Source organism: Anastrepha obliqua, chromosome 2 (genome assembly GCF_027943255.1).
Source record: "Anastrepha obliqua isolate idAnaObli1 chromosome 2, idAnaObli1_1.0, whole genome shotgun sequence".
Taxonomy (NCBI): Eukaryota; Metazoa; Arthropoda; class Insecta; order Diptera; family Tephritidae; genus Anastrepha; species Anastrepha obliqua.
This window is the reverse complement of record NC_072893.1, coordinates 29,785,974-29,811,713: the sequence shown is the minus strand read 5'-3', so window position 1 is coordinate 29,811,713 and position 25,740 is coordinate 29,785,974. Positions and strand designations below refer to the sequence as shown.

Below are 25,740 nucleotides of genomic sequence, written 5' to 3'. Positions count from 1 at the left end.
CACATCACTAACTTGTCCCAACAGCTCGAATTTGTTTACCAATTTCTGTATTGCGGTTCAACAAGGTGCTTCACGATGAACCAAATATTTTTCAGTCACTTCCTTATTATTTTTTAAACTTTCGATTTCTTTTCTTGGCTTACATTTTTCTTCAGTAGGCAAACACTGTAAAACATGCTTTGAAGCCATGACAAATATACGATGATTTCGAAATGCTATTTCCTATCGATTTACTATGAGTTATAGAGTTATAGTGCGAGTTATGAAAGTTCGGCTGTATGTGAAAAATTCACGAGAATGATTAAGTTAAAAATATGAATAATTAAGCACCAACCATTCATAAAAAAACATAAAATGATTCTATGTTTTACAACAACCTATTTTCAATTTTTTACCACCTTTTCAGAAATGAGATAAACTTATGCGCCTTTTCCTCTTTCTTCCAAATGGCATCAATGGATGGAAGTAGCATCCGAAATCAGTTGTCTAACTGTCCACAATCTTTAATTATTGCATAAGGCTACAAAATGAACTTTGTATACAAATTTCTGACTTTTATTTAGCTTTTGTTTATCTTCTAACATTTTATAACCCGTTTTTTATGTCAATTTAGCTGCTACTTTGATCATCTGGTCACTGGACACTCAACTTCAACCCCTATTTTGTAAGCATTTCACGTTGACCTTGGCACTTTGATCTGGTTGCGTATAAGTTACGAAAAAAAAGTCAAAGTGCACAGCAATGGCGAATAAGTGGTGACTCGAGCGTGCGCTGAAGTGTATTTTCTCTTCGAGGTCTTTAGATTTTTATCATTTCCTTAGTATTTATATGATTTGACGATTCTGCGTTAGAAGTGTAGGTACAGATTATGTCGAACTGCATTCTATCTCATATCCTATTTGTTTCTGTTTTAAGGTTTTATGACTCATGAAGATAATAAACTGTTCCCTAACAGTATTTGATAAGTGAATCTCACTTCTACTTTTTAAACTGAGGATACTAGTTTCCGACAAGCCGTAATTGTTTGGGGATCCGTGTGAAAAAGTAAATTATTACGATGTTATTAAAATCTACAGCTTAAATTATGCTTGTTTTAATTTCTGCAAGACTTAAAAAGTATTCGGCTCCAAAGTAGCTGCTTTTAAAATATGCTATCCTAGAATCCAGCCTACTCAGTCTCTTGACCATTGGAAGCGTCGAAACTTCTTCAATTAGGCTCTGCAAAAGTTGTTATGTTGCCATGACCCTATTGAACGCCCCATACAAGCAAATGTATACATACAGAGAAATTTGTCTAATTTATTGGAAGTGAAAGATTTTTCTAAATTTAAGCATTGCCATGGCCACGAAAAAACTCTGAAAAATCGATAATTGACTCCACCTAATGCTGGCAATCGATTAACGAAATCATGAGAAACTTCTCCCGATTACCTGCGGTGGAAAGGCATTTCCATCCTCCATTTCCTGCGGTCTCGTCAACGTCATTGCTGCTATCTCTCTTCGCCTCATTGAGCAAGAGCAGAGGCACAGCATTCTAGCAGCTATGCCGGTCCTGCACTACATACTACAATACCTATAATCACTGAGCAAATTGAAATTTTCCATCTTGCACCATCTCTTTGCAGTGGCAAATAGCACTAACAAAATGAATAACAAGAATGTGATTGTACATGCATACATACACGTATACGAATTGTACGAATCTTCAAACTAAATGTGTGCGCACACAATAGGCCTGCTCTGCTCGCATCTGGTATTCTGCTCCTCCCAGCTACCCAATCCAAGAAGCGCACACTTCACCGAATGACATCGCAAAACTTAATCCTATTTTCTTTTGCGTATTGTGCTCAACGATAACAACGCTCTCTCAACCAAGCATTAGCTCCTATGATGGCTGCTTCTGGTGGCTGGCTGGCTGGCTTTGGGTCATAGCAGTTTTCAACGCCGTACACATCCGCACGCTCACATATATTCTCGCATTTCCCCTTCCGTGCTAAACTCGCATCGTGCCATTGCGCTGCTACGCCAGCTTGCGAGAGCTATGTATCAAGTTCTTCTGGCGGAGAGAACCGCTTATCTACTGTCTTCTCCGTGCAGAGACAACAACCGAACCGACAAACACATACATACGAGATTTATTTCTATGAGGATGTGCATGTGTACATGCGGGTTTGCTGGCCAACGCAGATAATTCTGTTTTGTTTTGTTTTGTTTTCGTTTTTCGGTTGCGCTCTCTCCGCATTCATATATATGGTGCTCTCCGGTGCCTGTGTGTGCGATATTCAGTCAGGGTTTAGCCGACTGGTTCGATTGATTGAAAGTGTTGGTGGCGTTGATGTTGGTTTCGTAGCTTTTACTCTCAGTTGGTAATAATTAGATTTGTTCGTGTGCTGCTGCTGGAAGAGCTGAGAAGAGCTGTTTCTTTCGTTTCGTTGTTCTGCAGTTGCTGCAGCTGCTACTGTTCATCCACTTTACATTCGCTCAGCAGCAGCATGCTGACGGTTTTGACTCTTTTGAGAATTTTCTTTAAATACTACTCCGTGGATGGGCTCTCGCCACAGTCGTCTTTCATCTGGCTAGTGTTAAAGGATACGTTCGTTATGTGCGCACTGTAATATACCAACGGATGCATCTACATAAAAACATATATACGACGAATACATCCCCCAAATTAAAGTAGCAACAGTGAAGTGAACCAAAGTGATATACAAATTTAGCCATTTGTAATACTGTTTTACCCTCAAAGCATAGAATTAAATTGGAAAAAAAGATAAGAAGACACATTGCTACCTTTAACACCGACCCCGGCTTTCTTCACCGCCACTCATCTCTTGTGTTCGTGAATAATTGTTGTTGTTTTTTTGTGTGTAAATTTTTATCGTCTTGCAGACGTCGTCGTATTGCGTACGCGTCGCACTGCGCTGCGCTGCTATACTCTGAACTGAAGTGAACAGAATTGAGCTAAGCTGCGGTACTTCAATCAAACTCATCGTGACGCGAATGTATCATTCCGTGTGCGCCCGTGAACATGTTTACATCCAATGCTGGAACAACGGGTTGCTGAAATTGTGGAAATAAAGTGGAGTTACTAACTTAAGCTAATAAAGTAAAATCGATTAAGTGCTCTGGATGCTCACAACAATAACAAAAAACGACTTGAAAATAAGACTTTTTGAAAAATTTCGAAAGTGAAGTGCTTCAAATTTAATTCAACAACTAACTACATATATATGCATGTACATATATTACATTTTACCAAACATAGCAGTGCTCTCTAAAAAGGAAAATAATTTAACAAACAAAAAAGTTACAGCCTTCGAAAATTAAAAAAAAAAATTTTAACTAGTGACGAATATAAAAATTAAGTGAATTTCTATAAGCTTACCAAAGGATAGCTAAGCACCCAAATACGAGCTAATACAATAACTAAAAAAATATGCTTTAAATATATAAGAAGTATTTAAGGTTATGAAATATAATAAAAAAATTGTTACTGTGATCAAAGTGTTTAAAGCAAAATAAAAACATTTGCTGGCGTGACATTTCTGCTCAAGACCAACCAACAATTCTGGAATAAAATTGGCTAAGAAAAAACTTTGCGCATAGCGACTAATAAAAAGGTAAATAGAAAAAAAATATTTAGATTTATAAAAAACAGTTAGCAAATGGATAAATTAAAAAAAAACGAAAAAAAATTGGGGTTGGTGGAACAAGTTTCAAAATTAAATTTTATGTATAGGTATGTTCTGTAATTCTAAATGTAAATCGGATAAAGGGCACCTAGCCACGATAAAATTTGATTAGTTTTGCCGTTCGTTGACGGCACAAAACTGTAAAAGTACATCGATTTGCGCAACAACACCAAGCCACTAATAGCAAATTTGGGAAATTTATAATTTAAAAGGCATTTTACACATACATATTTAGGACGTAAAAGGCTAACTTTGAAAAATGGTGGCTTAGAGAATATCTCGTTTTTTGGAAATTTTTGTTGATTTTTTTTTTTGAAATTTTTTTAATTGCTTTAGGAATTTCAAATATTATACAAGGTGCAATATTTACTTGAGCAAAATACTTACACACTAAAAATCAAGTTAATTGCAAATGCTCTTTAAAAATATTGTATATAAGAGCTTAAAAATGTGATTTGATAAAGCTTAGTTTTGGATTTCGAAAGAAAAAAATGTGATTAGGCCATATATGTGCATGTCTATGTATGTGGGTCCAAAAGTAAATTAAATTCAATATTTTTTAATTAAAACAAGTTTCCAGCGCATTGTGTATATATATAAAGGGTGATCAATTTAGAGCTACCGGATTTTAAATCGAAATAAATTAATGAATATCCAAATTGGTTGGACAATCTTTATTATTTTTGTATATATATATATATATAAAGGGTGATTAAGCGCTACCAGATTTTAAATTGATTTAAAACAGCGAAAGTTTAAGATTATTCGGCAATCTTTTAATTTTTGTGTATAGAATCATTCATGACATTTATTTTTTTAAATAAAATCTCTTTCAAATGTTGGCCGCAACTGCGCCAATTTTGAATGACTCGCTGGAGGACTTCGGTCGGTATCTCGTGAATAACTTTAGTAATTTTGGCTTCCAATGCCTCAAACGAAGCTGGTTTATCCTCAAAGCATTTAGACTTCTTTACATACCCCAATAAATAAAAGCCCAGAGATGTGATATCACACGAGCTTGGTGGCCAATCCACTGGTCCGAGACGAGAACGAGAGATAAATTGCGCAGTAAATCCATTGTTTCACGTTCTGTATGGGAATTAGCGCCGTCTTTTTGGAACTAAATGTTGTAGAGATCACGCACTTCAATTTCCGGATCTGACATCACAAAGTGGTAGCCTCGTTTTTGAAGAAATATGAGCCGATGATTCCTCCAGCCCATAGGCCGCATCGAACGGTTGTTTTCAATGGATGTAATGACTGTTCTCACTCTTCAGCTCATTGCTCTTCAACTCCTTTGCTCTTCTTCAGGAAAAAGTAGATCCAATCTGATGGTCCCTAATAATGGGCGCTTACACCGCTTTTGGGTATTTAGTCGAGCTCCTCCTCCTATTTGAGGTGTGCGTCTTGATGTTTTCTACTGTTTTACACCGCCTTTGAACGGTAGTTGGTTTTTTAAGCAGATTGTTTTACAGTACATTAAGGAAAGAAAAAGTCGAAATTGGTTTTAATTTTTCTTAATTACCTGAACATCTCAAAAGTATTTATTTAGTAGCAGATTTAAAATGGGCGTCATTTAAAAAATGGATGTACAAAGTTTGATTGAAAGCGGGCATGACAGTAAACTTTTAAATAAATTAATTTTAATTTTAAATCTGAAAGTTGATTTAATAGAGCGAAAATCATTTAAGTAGTTTAAATTTAATTTTGAGCAGATTCTCCTTGAGTTTAAATGCCAAGAAAATAAATTAGAGAGTTATCACTTTAGAATAGTGTACCACTAGGCACTAAAAACTAGATATGTATCCCAGCAGTGAGATCAAAAAATGTCCCAGATTTTTATTCAATAGCTTTTGCTACCGATATTTTCCACATAATTATTTATTTACAATATTTAATTATTTAAAAAATATTTATCGAAAAAATGCATTATTTCTTACAGGCTATAAAAAACAATTTGATGCTACATAAGTCAATCAATAGTCATTCCATAAATTAAACTCAATTTACTTATTTCATATTAATGAAGAAAATTTAACATTTCTTTTAGGTTGCAAAAGAAAGGAAGAAGAAAAAAGAATAGTAGAGAATATTTAGATTTCAGATTTAAAAAAGAATAGTAGAAAATAATTAGAATTTTGTTAAACAGTTCATTTAGTAACATTTTTAAGTATATAGTACTTCGTGGAGTAAAACACTAGGCCAATATTTATCTATTATTATTTATGAAAGCAATGAAAATGCATTGCCCGGATTTTGATATCTTTTTAAGAACTTCACATTTAAGTTAAAAAAATCTACTTTCACTTAGAAACTTTTCATAGAAATTCATTGCACTGAAATTAAAAAAATTATTACAACAACAAAAAATTTGTTTGTTAACTAGAAAGTTCTGAAATCGTACATGTAATTAAAAATTATGGTTGGAAACTAAATAAATCAGAAAACTTACTGTAATTACATTTGAAGAAAAAAAAAATTTTGTATTAAATTTTTAATTTTTTTTTTAATTGAAACTTAAGAAAATTGAAATTTATAAATAATTTTTTTTTTAATTTCAATTTAAAAAATTTATAATTTTTTTATTTTAATTTCAATTAAAAATAGTAATTTAATTGAACATTTTATTAAGAAAAACAATATTTTCAAAGTATATAAATACAGTCCTTTTCTGATTTAACGAGCACAATAACTGTCAGGTCAATCGATTTCTTCTTTAAGTCGAGTAATATCTTAAATGGCTCTATAATTTGGAATTGAATCGAATAAAATAGAAAATTTTTAGATATTAAAAACATTTATAACAAAAAAATTTTTTTTTTATTAAATTTTGAATTTTAGTTTTTTTAATTAATTTTTTTAAATGAAACTTAAAAAAATTGAAATTAATTTAAAAAAATTTATAATTTTTTTTTAATTTCAATTAAAAAAAATTTATTGATTTAAAAACATAATTTACGTGAAAATTTTATTAAAAAAATTAAAAAAATGTCAAAAAGTATGTAATGCAGTAGTTTTCCGATTTAACGAACTGTACGGCCATTTCTGTCAGGATAATTCGTTAAATTCATTTTTTCTTTAAGTAGAGTAATATCCTAAATAACTCTTTTTGAATTGAATCGAATAAAACAGAAAAATTTCAGAAATTCTTAAACATGTTTTTTCCAAAACAAACCAAAAAAACAAAAACTAATAACACCACAGAGGTCAAAAATCGAAAGGAACCAAAGCAATGCTACATTTAAATGATTTTTGCTTGAATCATTTGGTACAATTTATTTTTTTTAATTATTATTACTTTTTTTCTTAATATATAAAATATATTTGTTTTTTATTTATTTTTTTTTTTAATTTTTTGTATGATTATTACTTTTTTTCTTTTATTATTTTTATTATATTATTTTTTTGTAATGTTTTTTTATGATTATTACGTTTTTCCTTTTATTATATTATTTTTATAATTTTTTTTAATTTAATTTTTTATGAATATTACTCTTTTTTCTTTTATTATTTTTATTTGTTTTTTATTATTTTTTTTTTTTTGCTATACTTTTTTTTTATTATTCATTTTTTTCTTTTATTTATTTCTTTATTTTTTTTTGTTATTATTATTATCTTTTTTGTTATTATTATTATTGTTTTTTTTCATTTTTTTTTTTAATTATTATTATAATTTTTTTTTTTTTAAACAAATATTTTATAAGTTATTCGTTAAACTGAGTACAGCTTCATTCCCCGCATTCGTTTTAAAAGCTACTCAGTAAAAAAATGGGATAATTCCTTATATGCAATTTTTGTAGAATCGAATATTCGTTAAATCGGAAATTACTTTAATTTAAAATTACGTAAACCATTGGGTAACACTAAACATGGAACATTTTTAGCAGCAATAAAACACACAGCAATTTAGATGCATTTCTTTCAATTCGACAAGACGCATATCTTTGAAGAAATTTCCCAAATAACTACAGGCCACCACCTCCTCTTCGTATAAACTACTTCAGCACGGAATTTCCCTTTAATAATTAAACTATCAACAATCCACGCTTATCAAAATGCATACATACATACATACATACAACAGTATTTATTGTAATCGAATCCATCTGGGCACACGCGCGCTCTTGGTAATGTAGATTTTTCTTTGTTGACTTCCATTGTTAACACCCTGTAACTTAAAACTGAATCGAAGAAACCAAAAACAGCAAACGATTTTTTTTAGTGTGAAATGCGACTATAGGAATAAATTTTAAATTGTTTGAGTGATACTTTATGAGCCATCGATCACTTCAGCCATTTACCGAAAAAATAATGGATTTCTTCTTCCGCAAACTATTATTTGAACGATCTGAAATATGGACTTTATGTGAATAAACCATTGAAAGATTGAAAGTCTGAAAACTAACATTCGGCGCGAAATTGTCGCAAGATGGAGGGAGTAGCAATTGTACCAACATTTCACAGAAAATTTCACCAAAGTCAGCAACGACATCTGTTAACGTAAAGCCTTTGAGGCATTTATCATTATCAGAGTGAGTTTCCATTAAAAAAATGTGTTTAAGTTGAAAAAAAAGAAACTCAAATTTGTCGTTCAAGTTATCTATACTTACTTATATAAACTTGCCAAAAATAAAACAAAAGCGTAGGTACTCGATTCTAATCTAATTTATTTAGCCTTGTCCATGACTCACCATTACGATCGAATTTGAATGAAAGCGCAAAAATTTACGTATGAACATACTTAAGTGCATACATATGTACACAGGTAATAACGCAGATAGACCACCACATACATGAAAATCGATAAAATGCTTATCAGAATTGGTGATCGGAGAAGATATAATATACGTGTTGATGTGCTTAAGTGCACACATACGCACATACATACATAATACATACATACATACATACATACGAACATACATACAGCCATATGCAGATCAACATTTTGGGGAGTAGCCGCAAACCTTCCACATACATACATGTATGTGTGTATGTGCATGTATCAGTTGCATAACAGTCCTTCCTGAATCATCAGCAGTTCGCTTTAAATGAAATCAGCTCAGATTACTAAGAAATGTAAGAAAATCTTCTAATTTTGTATGCTTTTAGGCCAAAAAATAGATCTCGGATTTCCCGTCGGCAAATTAGATTTAGCAATTTGAGTTATTAGAATAATTGGGTGCACAAATTGCTTACGATTTTTCAAGTTACCTGCATCTGTAACAGATGCATTCATATTTCAGCAGAATAAAGCTCAGTATAGTTTTTTTTTTATTTTTTTTTTTAATTACCATAAAAAAAAAAATTTTTTAATTTTATTTTAACTTTTTTTTTATTATTTTTTTTTAATATTTATTTTTTAATTTTTTAATTTAATTTTTTTTATTTTTTTTTCTTACGCCATATTTCACCGCATTTTAAGGGGCAATTTCAACTTTTTAGGCTACAAATGTATCTTTCAGTAATCGAAAAGCTATTTTCACATACGCTCCAACTCTTAAGGGGTCCGGGTAGTCTAGAACTCGAAAATTTAGAGTACTTTCAGGAATTTTTTTTACAATAAACTACTAAATAGAAAATGTGTTTTTTCCAGTTTTTTAATCAAAAATATACGAAATAATTGAAATAATAATATGATTCTAGGGCGATAGCCCTTAAAATTCGGCCCTTATTCGGTTGAATAGTTTTTTTGACAGCGCCAGGCCGAAAAAAGTAGTTTTGAGATAATTGAGTTTAAAGTTTTGAGAGTGGCCGCGTGACGAATCTGACTCCACCTGCTCAAACGGCTGTAGAATCGAAAATACTAGGAATATTCGTCCAAAAATGTGACTGTATATTCTTAAAAGCCTATACTTTCAAAATATCAAAAAAAATCGATTTAAATGCTTAAAAGTACTTTAAAAAATAAGCACAAAGTGGTAAAAAAATTAAAGGTCACTTTTGTGCATTCGCATTAATGGCTAAACTCTAACCTTAGGGTGAGATTTCGTGCACATACAGGAGGTCATGTGATGGACAAATCACGTATTATTGTTACTTTCATTATAAAGGGTTTCCGGCCATAAAAAATCGTTAATCATCTCTCGATGGCGATAAATAACACCTGCAATATAAAAAAACTGTTATTTGAAAACCCTTTACATACATGTGTGTGTGTATTTGAGAAAATTCGAAAATGAAAATAAGAGCTGAAGCGATTGATCAATCGTTTGGCATAGCATTCGATATTCGATGGCGTTCCACCAAATCAAAACAGAGTTCAGTTCTTGGAGTACGAATCAATGATAATTCAATGGATTTGTTTAACTTAGAGAGAGAGAGAGAGCAGGGGCGAACCGAGGGTTAAGTGAATGTTATCTGAGCTTTTGGATGAGCTCGTTTATTTATTTGAGCTTCATAGTTCCATAGGTTTGTTAGCGCACATCAGTCTGATACAGCTAAACACATTTTTCTATATCTATTGAGCCTTTTTCGGATGGCGGGAAAGCGTCGCTGTTGTTGATGCTTCTAGTGCCTGCATTGCATGACTCAATTTACGCCCATTTGATAAGCCCTTTGAATGATGCAGCAATCACTTCGGCGAATGAAATGATAAACAAGAACGCAACTTGCTGCATACTTGCAGGCGGGAAGGAAATTCGTTATTTTATTTAATTATTTTTTTACAACGATTTATATAGGGTTTTCCAAACAGAGGTGTTATTTTGATATTCAAAGAAAAATGCTATTTTTTAATATAAATAATCGGATGTTTATTTCATTATAAAGAGGAAGGTATGCCGTTTTTAGTGGAAAATAACATCAGGCAAATGACCACCACGACCACGCTTACAGGACAATATCCTTTTCACGAAATTTTCCATTACCGAATTGCAAAGTGGCTGCCCTAAGTCCTCGATAGTCTCACGAATTCCATCTTTGAGGTCTTGAATCGACCCTGGGCTGTTGGCGTAGACCTTCTCTTTCACGTGGCCCCAAAGAAAAAGTCTCAAGGTGTTAAATCACAAGATCTCGGTGGCCTCTTCGAGAGATAACACGGTCCGGAAACTTTTCCCGTAAAAGATCAATGGTTTCGTTGCTTGTGTAGCACGTAGCGCATTTTTTTTATTTTTTTATTTAGTAAGCCAATGAATATAGTAAATAGTAATAGAGCAGAAAGAGATTTTGACAAACATTTTCTTTTTTACATTTTTTTTTTCATTACAACATTTTATTTATTTTTTTTTTTTTTTTCTTCCACATATGTATGCATTTTCTTATATATTACTTTATACAATTTTATTTTATTTTTTTAGTTCTATATTTTTGTATTACATATGAATTTTATTTTATTTCGTTTCATTTCATTTCATTTTCAATTCCATTTTATATTACATATAATATTTCGGTTTCGGTTTAATATTTTTTTTGTATGGTATTGCTTATTTCTGCATACTTATGTATGTGTGCAAGTGTGTGTATAACACGAAAAGTAGCCAACAAGATAACATTCATAGGCAGCCAGCTCTCTCCTCCTGTCTAATCACAACATACATGTGTACGAACATATGTACACACATCCGTACACATGCAGAAATATAAAACGAAGAAGACACAGAAGACAACCCGATGTCTGCTTTCGATGGCCAATGGCTATGGCTACAATCGCGACGAATCGAATGTTCGTTTATATGTAATCGTGCACACGTGCATACATACATATACTTGCTTATGACAATTGTTAGAGGGGCATATGGTGACAGATTTATAAACATACATTCTTACATATGTATGGATGTGTATGTATGTAGGTTTTTCATGTGGATATGTAATTACGAATGCAGTTCGTATATCTCTTACATACGAGTAAATAACGGTGTTGATTATGCTTTTATGCATATATAAAAACTAATGTAAATATATAGTAAAGGTATATAATTAGTAAAAATATTATTTTTAGATACAGCTATGGACACATATGTATGTAAATAGCGCAAATTTTAAACTACTAATACCAACTTGAATTTTTTCTGTCACACGTTAAACTTAGTTTAAATTGAGACATTTTTAATGTGTGTATTTGTTCTAGTAATGAACACCGTTTCTTTTAATTGAATTCTTTACCTCCCAATTTAATTGTGTCTAATAATGATTGAGAATGGAATCATAAATAGCACATTTTTAATTCTTCGATTCTTCAGCGCGTTTTTCAGCTTGACTTGTATTCTCGCGGTTTTTTTTTTGTATTTTGGCTCCATTATTCTAAATCATTCTAAAGTGATTGATATTTTGCCAAACTGGGATCTTGCAAACACTTCACACCGGAAAACTTTATTGTGCCTTATGAGCGATAAGGGTATAATCCGTACCGAAACATCGAAAGTAGGGCTTTGTTCTCTAAAAGAAGTACATAAAACTCTTAATTTTGTTATTGAAAGCCCGTGTTTCTTAAATAAAAAAATTGGAAGAAAGCTAAGGCCAAAAAAAACGAATTGTATTAGAGTTGACTCAAAGCGATTTTAATACTGAGGTGGCGTCTTCCCAAAACAGTTACTTTATGAACAAAACCTTGTATTATATCATCCTTGGTGTTGACTGGCAAAAGCAAAGCAAAGCGAATAGTCAGCAAGGCAAATAAAGCTCGAAATAAATGAGGAATATGCTCTGAACATTTCCAGGAAGCGACTTAGCGAAGCTCAGCACTTTGTTGGTATTAGCAGAAAAACAAAAAGCTCTTGCCAATCAGACAGATTAAATCCAGAATGACAGATTAAATCTCGTCTTATGTTTTCAAAAGCCCACAAAGCCAAACCTTTTCAATTTTAGCCACATTTTTCCTTTGCTCCGACGTGTCCCCTATTAAAAGCAAAATTGAGTTCATATTTTTATAACTTTTTTCTTAATATTCTTTTCTCATTTTTAATTCAAAGCTGACCCTTTTTTCTCGATAAGTATTTATTTTAAGAAATAAATTAACTTTTTGTATACAAAGGCCAAGTGTGCTATTTATATGTCCATGGCTGTACGTCTAGTAAAGGTGGTTAAGTTTCAAAGGCCGGTGTTGATTTTGAATAAAATACAATTTTTTAGGAAATTATTGTCATTTCTCTTTATTATGATAATATTGGTATGGCTTAATTACGTATAAAACAAAATATCGGCCAAATGGCCGCCACGGCCTTGGCGACACACCTTCATCCGATGGTCCAAATTTTCGATGACGCTGAGGCATAATTGATGTTCTATGCCGTTAATGTGACGAATTATCTCATCCCTTAGCTCTTGAATTGTTGCTGGCTTTTCGACGTACACCTTTTCTTTCAAATAATCCCAAAGAAAGAAGTCCAACGGTGTCGTTGACGTTTAGGTGTGGTTTACATTCAACATCGGCCCTTGAAATTTACTTCGTGCACCTCTGAGCGTTTAAGAATATCAGAGCAAAGTAAACCGAAAATTATTTGGCTCATTTCTTATTAAATTTTTGAGAAAATTCTTACAAATGAAAATTCTAAAATATAACAAATAGGACGAAAAATCTCCCGAACTTATTTTTAGTTCATTGCTATTTATGGATAAATTTGGAATTGTTGTAAACTTTTTTGTTTTTTGCAAATAAGCCAAATCTAATACAATAATAAAAAATAAAAAATAAATAAAATCTTTTACCAAAGCAAATAACAACCCTAAAATATAATTTAATACAAGAAATATTACAAAATTTTACTTTCAAAAAAATCACTGTACACTTTTGCCACCTTGTTTGTCCGCAATCGTCCCCCTACATATTTTCATCTCAACTCACACAGATCGAAGAATTAATCACATTACCGTTTAATTTTTGCTCTCATTTCAGATTCTATTCAAATATGTACATACAAATGTACATCTCAGTTTTGCTACTAAAAATATTTGAATAAACGAACCAATTCCACGGCAGCGTCCAAACGACACGCGACTGCGGGCACACGCAAACACATACATACGCACTTACAGTGTGAATAACAGCAGCAAAAATATCGAATAGCAACAACGAAATGCTCGCCGCAGCAGCCACTGGTACACAATCATCATTGGAAGCCATCCAATCGAACGTCACAAAGATGGAACGACGTGACTCATCGACGTCGGAATCATCCTTGGAACATTTGGATTTGGGACGTACACCAAAGAAGCTAAGCTCACACTCATCAGCCACATCCACACCACATACGGCCACCATTGGCAACAACAACACAAACAAAGCCAACAGCAATGAACCAAATACAACAGCAGATGCCACGAGTGCGATCATCACATCATCCTCACCATCGGATCGCACTAGCGCTAGCGGCACCAAAACATTGCTGTCTCACAAACGTCGTCCGCACGACTCCGACGAGGCTAATGATTATGATGATGATGAAGAGGAGTCGCCAGATGAGCAGCGCAACAAACAGAATGCGCTCAGCTCGCGATCACAGCGACATCACAAGCGTCGCTGCACAGCGCCGCGTCTAGATAAACGCACTAGCGTGCAATTGGAATTCAATGCGGATGATCCCAATTCACTGCGTAAGAAGTTTCGCTTCAATCGTAGTGCATCCGCCACCGAACAAATGACAAATAATAATGAGTCTGGTTTCGTGGACGCCAGCTGTAGTAGTCATTACCTGAATGCATCGGCAGTATCCTTGGTGGCGGCGGCCGCAGCGACGGCAACAACATCTGCTGCATCCGCATCGCTTATGGGTATTAACTCGACGCCACCTCATAATTCAATGTCGGCATCGACCTCAGCTTCTGCCTCGGCGAACGGTTCACACAGCTCATCGTCGGCTGCTTCGTCACCGCGTGGCTGTGGCACCGGCTTGGCTGCATCATCCGCCTCGGTGTCCAGCCCAGAATCAGGTATCGGTGATAGAGAACGCGAGGACATGAAGTTTGTGTGCACCATTTGCGATGTGGTGTCGGCGACGCGACACGAGTTCACGAATCACATACGTTGCCACAACTACGCCTCTGGTGATACGGAGAACTACACATGCGCTATCTGTTCCAAGGTAAGTGAAAGCGAATACAATTTTTTTTAAGAATGGGAAGGCAAAATTGTTGTGCCGTATAAAAATTAAAAAAAAAATGCAAATATATCTTTTAAATTTAGGCAGACACTTAAGAATGATGTTCAGTTTCAGACCCTGTTACTTAGTACAGTAGTCGAGAAGTGTCCTTGATTTGAGAGTTTACCTGGTTGGCGGTAGTGTCGCCTGCGCTTCTGGGCCAAGACTAAATAAATTAGCATTTGAGACGTTTATTTTGATGCACTTTTTGTCGTCACAATCCACTGCTATCTTGAAACCTGATGAGTCATTTTCTAGGAATCTCTGTTAAACTTTGCATTGAGAATCAGCAGAGGATCTACTGTTTATTGTGCGCCAAAGTTGGACACTCGCTACCAGCTGTCTTATACGTTCAACCGCACCACCCCACCACCACCACCACCAAGTTTCACTGTTGATAATTAATTTTCTTTATTTAGCGCTGTACCAGATCTCGTTCACGCAATTTTTCTTGCTTTAAAACCAAAAATGTAAAACTTTCTTCCAAAAAATTTAAGTTTTTTCAAAACTCTGGAGGCTCATTTGCGAAAGAAACGCGTTTTTGCCTATTTATTAGGGAGGGAAATGGCTTTCTTCCCAGCAACTTCCATGAAAGCCGACTTTTCTTAAGACTCTGCTGGCGGTTGAAGACTAATCTATGTTTTGTACTTATTCCTTATTTCATTTTCACTTCTGGCGCAGCTTTCTGTGCATCTTTCCGCACAAACTCTATAATACTGCGCTTTTCCCTTTCTGTTAATTTTCTTTATTCTGTTAATTTACAAGGCCGCCCTGCGCTTGGGTTTGGAGTTATAATTCCGATATTTTCGTACGTTTGAGTTATTGTCCGAGCTAATGTTCATATCCTGCTAGTTATTTCTCCTATTTTTCGATCATTTGGACCTTCTTTCCACAATTTTATTATGATTTTCCTCCCGCCAATTTCTTTTCTTTTTTGTCTCCATTGTAAAACTTGCCTTCAGCATTAAAATCTTGAATAGTCCAAGAATTTGATTGAAGTTTTTCTGCGATTAAGAAAATTAACCAAACTTGATTTAAGCCATTAAATGTAGAAATTGAGTCAGAATGAAAGTTCGGATATCAAGAATGCAGCTGAATGAATATCTTTATGACCTTTACATAAAGTTAACCCCAGGAAATTATTTAGTTATTTGGCTTGTAGCAAAAACCTTTTAGAAACCTCTTGAATTAGGATTTTTTCTCTAAGGAGGTGGAAATAATAAAAATGTCAGAAACATTATAAAAGGTGTAATCCCACTAATGTTATAGTGATTCCTCCTCTTCAGCTGATTTCCATCCTGCAACCGGATTAGCATTTCTTCCAGGTGGAGCCGCGTCTATGTCTATTGACACAACAGGTTCCTACGTACAGGTTCCCCACCTATCTGCATATAGAGACTTTACGTCATCGATAGTATCCACTCCTCCCACTGCGTTCATTAGCGATTGTGGAGTAGAAAATGAAAAATCGGAAAATGTGCTATAGTCCGATACTTACAAACTATTGTCTTGACTTCTGTTTGATACTCTAGTGAGTGATTGACTCAAGCATCCGTATCTGTCGTTGGCCTGTCTAACACAGTTCATCTTCACTCTATTGCTGTTGCAGCTGAAGTTGCAACTACTGCTGTCGTTTCTGGCCGCGAACGTTTTGACGGGGTCCCATTTAGCGATGGACGAGCACATACATATCTCAGACAAATCTTCTGTGAGTCAAATGACTTCTCCAGATTTGCTTGACATTTACTAAAACGTTTTCAGCGAAAGGTCGCAGTTTCTGCACTCTCAACTGTATTCGAGCAACTGGGGCAAAAAGGGCTGTTAGTTAGCTGGAAACAATGTAGGTTAGGGCGGGTCGATTTAAAAATCGCTCATTGCTCTGTAAAAATCGTATTCTAGGGATCAAAATAAGAAACTTTGCCGAAGGAACTATACCTCTAAAACGAATTCTGATGTCCCCCAATTTAAAAATATCACCATTTTTGGCCTTTACATGAAAAAATCAGCTAAATGGCTATGTTTTTTCTTTATTTTTATTTATTTATAATAATATCTATTTTTTCTCTTAAGAAATTTATTTAGTCAGAACATATGTAAATGAAAAATTAATTTAAGTTAGTTATAGAAAAGAAACTAAAAAGTTCGACGCAAATTGGGGGACATCAGAATTCGTTTTAGAGGTATGTTTCCTTCGGCAAAGTTTCTTATTTTGATCCCTAGAATATTATTTTCAGAGAGCAATGGGCGATTTTTTTGCCTCCCCACATCGACCCGGCCTAGTGTAGGTATTGCAAGAAACAGCGGTATCCGTTGAGTAACTGAGTTATGTAATAGTCGATATCGCCATGTTTTCCAGGCTTGAACGAGTTAGACTTGAACTTTTCCGCAGACCCACAGATACCATAGGGTCTTACCCATGCATTTACAATTACATACATTAAGGTATAATTTGGGTGACATCAAATTTCATTTACAAATACACAAATTTAACAACTGAATATGTAAATAATTAGTTGAATTTCTCCTTTTCTATTTTTCTCTTTCTCCCCTTTCAAACGCCCTCTTCTCACCGCCTTTAGGTGCTCTCCTCCGCCTCATCACTGGATCGACATGTGTTGGTGCACACTGGCGAACGACCATTCAATTGCAAGTATTGCCACCTCACCTTTACCACCAACGGCAACATGCATCGGCACATGCGTACGCACAAACAGCATCAGCACAATCATCATCATCGCCGCAACTCGAATGGAACAAAACATGCCAGCAATAGTCATAACAACAACAGCAACAACACAGCACAGTCTAGCAATGCGACTGGCGCGGCTGTGAGTAGCGGCGCCGCAACCAACGCCTCCACTAACACCGCCACCAACACCACTTATACGCAATTAAGCCATGGCTTGATTAGTGAAGTTGTCAAATCATCAACAGCAGCAGCATCAGCGGAAGCCATGGAAGCAATGACAGCAGATGCTGGTACGGCCGCTGCGGCTGCCACTTTGATAGGTAGCGCTGGCGGTGCAGGTGTTAATGGTAAACGCTTACATAGCAGCGGCGTAGAAAGTTGCGAAAGCGACGGTGGTTGCTCTACAGACACCTCATCAAGTGCCATTAGCATTAGCTCAAATCACAATCATAACAACAAAAATAATAACAGCGACAACATTAACAATAATGCCGCCAACAATAACAATAAAAATATTAACGCAAATCGAAATAGTTTAGATAGTTTTAAGCGTAAATTCAGTGATCTACACGATGAAGCCGACGTTGAGGCTGACGACACGACAATGATGTTAGCGTTGAAGCGACGCATGAAGACCACCATAAACAACAACGTCATCGGCGAGGATGTGCATGCAGTTGGTGCTCCTGTCGACCATAAAACTGAAGGCGACGCAGTCGTAACCAAAAAAATGCATACATCCTCCTCTGCATCGGCGGCGTCAGATGACGAGGACGCTGAGCATAAGCCACACTTCCAGTACCCGGTTTGTCCTGTCTGCAATGCTGATGAATTTGCGAATATGAACGCTTTGGATCACCATCTGGAGACTGCACATGCTGATATACCAGCGAAGTGTCGCCTCTGCGCGGTGGTATTCCGCAAACACAGTCAACTGAGCATGCATTTCTGTCCACAGAGTATGCCCGGTAACGTTCAACTGCCGCTGAAGGAGTGCGTGAAGTGTAGCCGCAGCTTTCCCAATAGCAAGGATTTAGAGTTGCACACACGTGAATGCGACTCTGCCGTGGTGCGACATAAGCGGCGTAGTCGCAGCCTTAGCGATAGCTACACGGTGCCGCCTCTGTCGGAAACCGAAATCGAGGAGAAAACGAGTCTGGCACGCAACAACTTTTTTCGTCAGCTCTATTTGCAAAGTCAAAAACCTTTCTGCGCACAGAGTATGATCTCACTGCCCTCGCCTCTGCACTCGGCTAACGAGGAGGGAGATGCGGGTAATGTAAGCAGCACCGATATCAAACAAGAAGCAGATACTGAACCGACAGATCAATTGTCGAGTAACTTGCTCTCACAACAATCGCACGACTCGAAAGATTTGGCCGATATCCAATCCATACTCAATATGACTTCGTCATCGTCCACTTCGAATTTTCTGAAGAACTTTGAGCAATCGGTGAACACACCTTCCAGCAATTACAGTTTGGATAAAGACGAGGAGGAGGCACAAGATGCCTTTACATCTGAGTTTCGTAAAATGAAATTGCGTGGTGAGTTTCCGTGCAAACTTTGCACTGCAGTTTTTCCGAATTTGCGCGCGCTAAAGGGCCACAATCGCGTGCACTTGGGTGCTGTAGGTCCGGCGGGACCGTTTCGCTGCAACATGTGCCCTTACACGATATGCGATAAGGCTGCGCTTGTGCGTCACATGCGCACGCACAATGGCGATCGTCCCTACGAATGTGCAGAGTGCAATTATGCCTTCACCACAAAAGCCAATTGCGAACGCCATCTGCGCAATAGACATGCGAAGACTACACGGGAGGAAGTGAAGCGTGCCATCATTTACCATCCATCCGAAGACTCAACCTGCGAAGATCCCGCAAAAAAACTGCACATGTTCTCTTCGCCCGACTTTGATGATGACATGGAGTTGCAATACCAGCAACATCATCCCAAAGATCGTTCAACACCCGTATCGCACCTTAAGGAAATGTTAACCGCCGAAAGTCCGTCAGCGAAGCCAATGAAGATACAAGTAAAAAGTTTGGAGCAATTACTTGATAAGTCCACCGGTTTAGTCGGTAGCTACAATGAGTCTTATGAAGAACGCCCTGCGCCACCCAGCATGCAACATTTGGAAGCCGCACCAATCGATCTGAGCATGGACGTTTTGGATCTTAGCAAAAAGCCCGCAGTTAAACCGATTGAAAAAGAGGTCGTGGCCGCGCCAATGCCAATGGCGGAAAACGGCATCGATGCTGAGAAAAAGCTCGATATTTTTTCGTATGTTAAGGAGAATCTGAATATGCCAAAAATGCTTGAACTCTGGAGCTTGTCGGCCCAATTCCCCTTCATGCCCGACTTCCGTCCACTGATGAATCAAATGTTCGCTGGCACTGCTGCTGGCAACCCATTTGTACAGCCCGGTATTGACATGAATAAAGCAAATATGCCCGCACCACCAAACATGAGCGCTCCAATGCTACCGCATTTGAGCTCACTAATGGCTGATAAGCTAAATACGCATCCACATTCTGCACCTGATCCAAATGTATTGAACCAGATGCTACCCAAATCTTTAATGACACCTCCTGCTCCCAATACTAATATGAACATGCCACGTCACTCGCACATTCCACCGACTGTACTGCCAGGTGGACCTGTGAAAATGGTCATAAAGAACGGCGTGCTCATGCCAAAGCAAAAGCAACGTCGTTACCGCACCGAGCGACCATTCGCCTGTGAGCACTGCTCGGCGCGCTTCACACTACGCTCAAATATGGAGCGGCACGTAAAGCAGCAACATCCACAATACTACGCACAACGCCACCGCAGTGGGCATCATGCTATGCGTGGCCGCGGCGCCAGCGGTGCGGCAGCGATGAATAGCATCACCCACTTGCAGGCGGCATTCGCTCAAGCGCACAATCAAGCCGGTCAAGGGCAGGGCAATGGACTGGGCGCCTCGCCTATATCCGAACAAGTGAAGTATGCCATACTAGCGCAGCAGCTGAAGGCGCGCAAGGACACCGACCTGCTGCAACAAGCTTTGGCACACGGCTCAAGCAGCATAGGAAATAATCACCATATGTTGTTGAATGCCACCGCCGCACTCGGACCGCTTGCGCCACCAAACGGGCTGCAATTCCCATTCAACCAATTGGGTCAGCCAACCAACATTAACGGCTCCATCGAAGACGACGAACCGAAATTGATTATTGATGAGGATGAAGATGACGATGATGTCGAAGAAATACTCGATGACAACGAAGAGGAGGAGGAGCTACAGATCGCTAACGAAAATGTCGAAAATATGCGTAAAGCTCAGCCACAACCGCCTGCTGTTGAAGAACTAAAGAATACGCCACCTGGCAGTGAGTGCACTAACGAGACGGCGAAGAAAGTGGCAGAAACAATACTGGAGCAGGCTATCAAAACCGGGCAAAAACTAAATTCAGCGTCTAGTAAACCCAATGCAACATTAGCAGCCAAGCCTGCACCTGCTAAGCCCATTGTGCCAGCAAGTCCTGCCGCACCCATTGCACCTGTCACACCGGCCAATACAATGAAAGCCATGATCGCTCAAGCCGAATCTGTCGGAAAATTCCTAAAAGAAGTGGCCAGCTCACCGTTCAAAGACGAGTCTCAGGACTTGGTGCCAGTGTCCAAGCTGGTCGACAATGCTACCAGCAACGCCGTTTCATTCAACAACTATTTCCGACCCAGTGACGTGGCCAATCACATGGAGCAAAGCGACGAGGAGGGCTTGGTTGCTTCCGGCAGCGCCAGTGAAAGCAATAACTCCGGTACCGAAGATGTAGCCACGCCAGTTGAACCGAAAAAGAAATCTGCCTATAGCTTGGCTCCGAATCGCGTCTCATGCCCCTACTGCCAACGCATGTTCCCTTGGTCTAGTTCCTTGCGCCGACACATACTTACGCACACCGGTCAAAAGCCATTCAAGTGCTCGCATTGTCCACTACTTTTCACCACGAAGAGCAATTGTGACCGCCATTTGTTACGTAAGCACGGCGATGTGGAATCGGCGGTGTCTGTGTATGTGCCAACCGAAGATGTGAACGAGCCGATACCGGTGCCAAAGTCGGTCGAAGAGATCGAACAGCAGCAGCGACAGCGCGAAGAGGAAAAACGGAAGCGCAAAGCCGAAGAGGCGCAGTTGGAACGCGAACGGCGCGAGAAGGACCAACGTTTACAGCACGAGCAAGAACAACAAAGCAAACTGCTCAAACAATTGGCTGTAGCACAGCTACAACAACAACTTAATGTCTCAATGAGCGCAGCCAATACCAGCAGCGCAGATGCTGATGCACGCGCCAAAGAGAATCTTTCACAACTGAATGCCGATTTGCCCTACAAGTGTCACCTGTGCGAAAGCTCCTTTGCCGAGCGTTTCAACTGCCTGGAGCACATCAAAAAGCAACATGCACCGGAATTTACGCTGTTGCTATCCAAAGGCGCCATCGCCAGCGAAGCAGAAGCCAACCAAACACAACTGATCGAAGATGAGGAACGACGCATAGGCGAAGAAGTGAATGGTTTCACTTCATTGTTGCCCAAATTACCAGCTTACACCAATCGCAAGGTAATCTGCGCCTTCTGTGTGCGACGCTTCTGGTCTACCGAAGACTTGCGGCGTCACATGCGTACACATTCGGGTGAACGACCATTTCAGTGTGAGATCTGCTTGCGCAAATTTACGCTCAAGCACAGCATGTTGCGTCACATGAAGAAACACACTCATCGTGGCCAAAATGGCGTAACTGGTAGCGATGCTTCCACCACCGGCAACAGTGGATCCGACTTCTCAGACGATGAACAAATGCCTACACCGCCCACGTCTACGCTCAACAATACCGTCACGACGGCAACGACAACAGCCAATGCGATCGCGTCCGCATCTGCGTCTGCGTCGGTGACTGCGCTGCGTACACCGAAAATACAGGAGTTGCTGAGCAAAGCAAATGAGTGGCGTAGCAGTAATTTGGGTGGTGAGCAGAAGGAGAATATTGCCGAGGAGCAGCCAAATGGATTGCATAACGATTTAATTGGTAATCTGCTGGGCATCAGCGACCAAGGTATACTAAACAAATTACTCTCGTCTGCCGATGAAGCGGCCAAACTATTGGGTGTGGAGAAGTGAGCTGCTAGTTTTGTAGGTCAACTGAGTGATGAGCTACGCAGAATGCAGTTTACTTTGCTGCTCAAGCCTGCATTGACTTTATCTAGTCAAAACTGAAACAAAATATACAACAATACAATTAAGACACACAAATAGCACTTAAAAAATGTAAAAATAAACGGCTCAGAACTTGAAGCCATTAGGCAGCTAGCGCCAAAAAAAAACCAACGTTTATCGTAGAAAAGCAAAGTCATGCAAGTTTAGTAATAAAGTTAATGCCTATAAATATATGATAATACGTACATAATCTAATAAATACCTACTTAGAAACGCAGAGTAAGAAATGTAGATATTCAAAATGTGAAATTTGTAACATTTTCGCCAAGCAGGATAAATGAATTCACTATAAAAAAATAAGTAACTCCTACGCTAAGATCGTCTGCTAGGGGATAAAGTTGCTAAATATACTTACATGCATATAAATATATATGAAGAGCACACTTTTCCATGTATTTTTGTGTAGAGCAAATAATTTAGCCCCCACTTGTCAACTGGCATTCGATCTTTGCAGCCACTTGCACCCATACATACACACATATTTTATGCAATTGAGCCCAAGTTTTCTCGCGCTTTAAAATTAACTGATAAATTATTTTTTTATTGCATACAAAACTATTCAACGAAACCTAAACGTAAGTCCTTTTAACGTTGCTCTGAAATTCAGAGCATCTCATTTCAATTATAAGCAGCCCTTTTGCAACAAATGCGCCGCCGCCAAACTTACACTGCACCCTTAGTTTCTGTGTTGCCTGCGGATTATTATTAGTAAATTTAGTTTAGTTAGTTACTACTTACCTACGTATAAAGCACAAAAGTGCAATTGTAATCAAATTCACCCACAAAATATATACCAAAGCTTTTCTACATAATAAATAAAAATGTAAAATATTATTCATAAAAGTATCATAAAAATAGCAGCATAGACATCCTTTGCACAGTTAGCAAAAGTTGAAATACTTAACTTACGTAATTTATTTAGCGTATCGATATTTGTATGTTTTTATAATACAAATTTTTTAATAGACTTTTGCCTAATTTTGAGGTTATGCTTGACAAAAGAAAAGACTTAAAATATATAAATGTTTTAGTATAAATACTTAGGTGAATATGTTTAAGCAACGAAGAGTAACTGTAAAATTCCTTCAATACAATTGACATGTACTTAAACGAATATGAAATGAAGTGAAATTTAGCATAGGACACAAGCACTTAATTGAACAATTTTGTATGTATATTTGAGTGAGGCCTTCAAACCGCAAAGTGGCTTAAAAGATACTTACATATTTAATGCGAAAAAAAAAACGAAAATTAATTACAAACCTAAAGTACTTAAGCTAATGTAGTTTACAAACCTAACCTGCGGATTTTACTTAAAATTATCTTACGACCAAATTTTTTTAAGTTTTATTTGTCGCTTTGTACTTATTAATGCTAATTTTATTGGTGTTATCCGCTCATTTGTGTTTTTGGAGCGTATAAAATGTAATTTTTTATAAATGTATTTATTGAAAACCAGCAGCAAGGAGAAGCTTAAAATATGGCCTTAAATTACTCAATTACAAGTTAATAAAAAAAAGTCTAATAAAAAACAAAACTTTATACAGCAATAACCAAAGTATTCTTTCGTCAAAATCTAATTAGAATTTAGTGCTTATACATACATACAACTGAGATAGTATAGCTCAGCATTTGATTAAAATTAATATAATTGAATTCTTTAAGAAAACATTGATATACTTGAAATTGTAAGGTATTTAATAAAAAATTAATAAATTATGAATTTAAATAAATTAAAAAGATCGAAGATAAGTTGTTTGTTATTTCTATTCCATTTTGAGCTATACGTTCGGGTGAATTTCCATATTAACAAATGGACTGAAAAGTTCTGGGCCTAACACATCATCATCATCTAGGCGTTACAGTCCGAGGTGGACCATTGCCTCCTCTACAATACGCCTCCATTCTTCTCGACAGTCCGCCTTCGCTGTGTTGCAAGATTTACAACTTTCGTAAAGAGTTTTCCAAACAGAGCTGTTATTTTGATATTCAAAGAAAAATGTTATTTTTTAATAAAGGGTGGTTAAATTTCAAGGGCCGATGTTGAATGAACCACGCCGAAACGTGAAGTCGCTTCAGACTTATTATGAAAACGGGCGTTCAAATCAAAATGCCTATCGCTCACCTCGTGATTTTTTAGATCAATTTAATCGTGCAAATGTGCGTACAATCGGAAAAATTGTACAAAAGTTTGAGCAAACCGGGTTTGTAGGAGATGTGAATACACCAGTGCTCGTACTGCAGAAAATATTGCTGCTAGTGTGGTTGAAGAGCCGTCCACCTCAACTCGTCGTCGTGCCCAACAATTGCACCTCTCACGCTCGTCGTTGATGAACATTATGCATAAAGACTTGCATTTACACGCTTACAAGGTGCAATTGACTCAAGACCTAAAGCCTCTTGACCGTTTCAAGCGTCGTCAATGGTCAGAATGGTGGCAGGAAATGTCAACAGTGAATCACCAATTTTCGAAGAAAATCATCTTCAGTGATGAGGCACATTTTCACCTCAGTGGATTCGTCAATAAGCAGAATTGCCGCATTCGGGTGAATGATAATCCAAGAGTGATTGCCGAAAAACCAATGCACCCACAAAGAGTGACTGTTTGGTGCGGTTTATGGGCCGGCGGCATCATTGGGGCGTATTTTTTCCGAAATGAGGGCGGTCAGGCAGTTACTGTGTAAGTGTTCGCTATCGTGAGATGATAACAAACTTTTTATGGCCCGAATTGGAAGATATGGATGTGGACGATATGTGGTTTCAAAAGGACGATGCCACACAGCTAACGAAACAATGGCTCTTTTGCGCGAAAAATTTGATGGCCGAATAATCTCACATCGCGGCGATGTCAATTGGCCGCCAAGATCATGTGATTTCATACCGGTAGGCTTCTTTCTTTGGGGTTATTTGAAAGAAAAGGTGCACGTCGTTAAGCCAGCAACAATTCAAGAGCTAAAGGATGAGATAATTCGGCACATTAACGGCATAGAACCTCAAATATGCCTCAGCGTCATCGAAAATTTG

At 37.3% G+C, this 25,740-nt stretch overlaps 1 protein-coding gene across 1 annotated transcript; it reads left to right on the top strand.

The window, feature by feature from the left end:
- The first annotated feature begins 2,578 nt into the window (after positions 1-2,578).
- Positions 2,579-24,401, top strand: LOC129237161 (uncharacterized). The gene is made up of 3 exons (XM_054871661.1): positions 2,579-3,620; positions 13,528-14,713; positions 17,350-24,401. The coding sequence occupies exons 2-3, from the start codon at positions 13,709-13,711 to the stop codon at positions 22,618-22,620; spliced, it is 6,276 nt and encodes a 2,091-aa protein (XP_054727636.1). The 5' UTR covers positions 2,579-3,620; positions 13,528-13,708; the 3' UTR covers positions 22,621-24,401.
- Positions 24,402-25,740: the final 1,339 nt, after the last annotated feature.

Coding starts and splice junctions, on each gene's coding strand:
- LOC129237161 (XM_054871661.1), top strand. CDS start 13,709: ATGCTCGCCGCAGCAGCCACTGGTACACAATCATCATTGGAAGCCATC. Junction 14,714..17,349: donor CATGCGCTATCTGTTCCAAG/GTAAGTGAAAGC, acceptor CACCGCCTTTAG/GTGCTCTCCTCCGCCTCATC.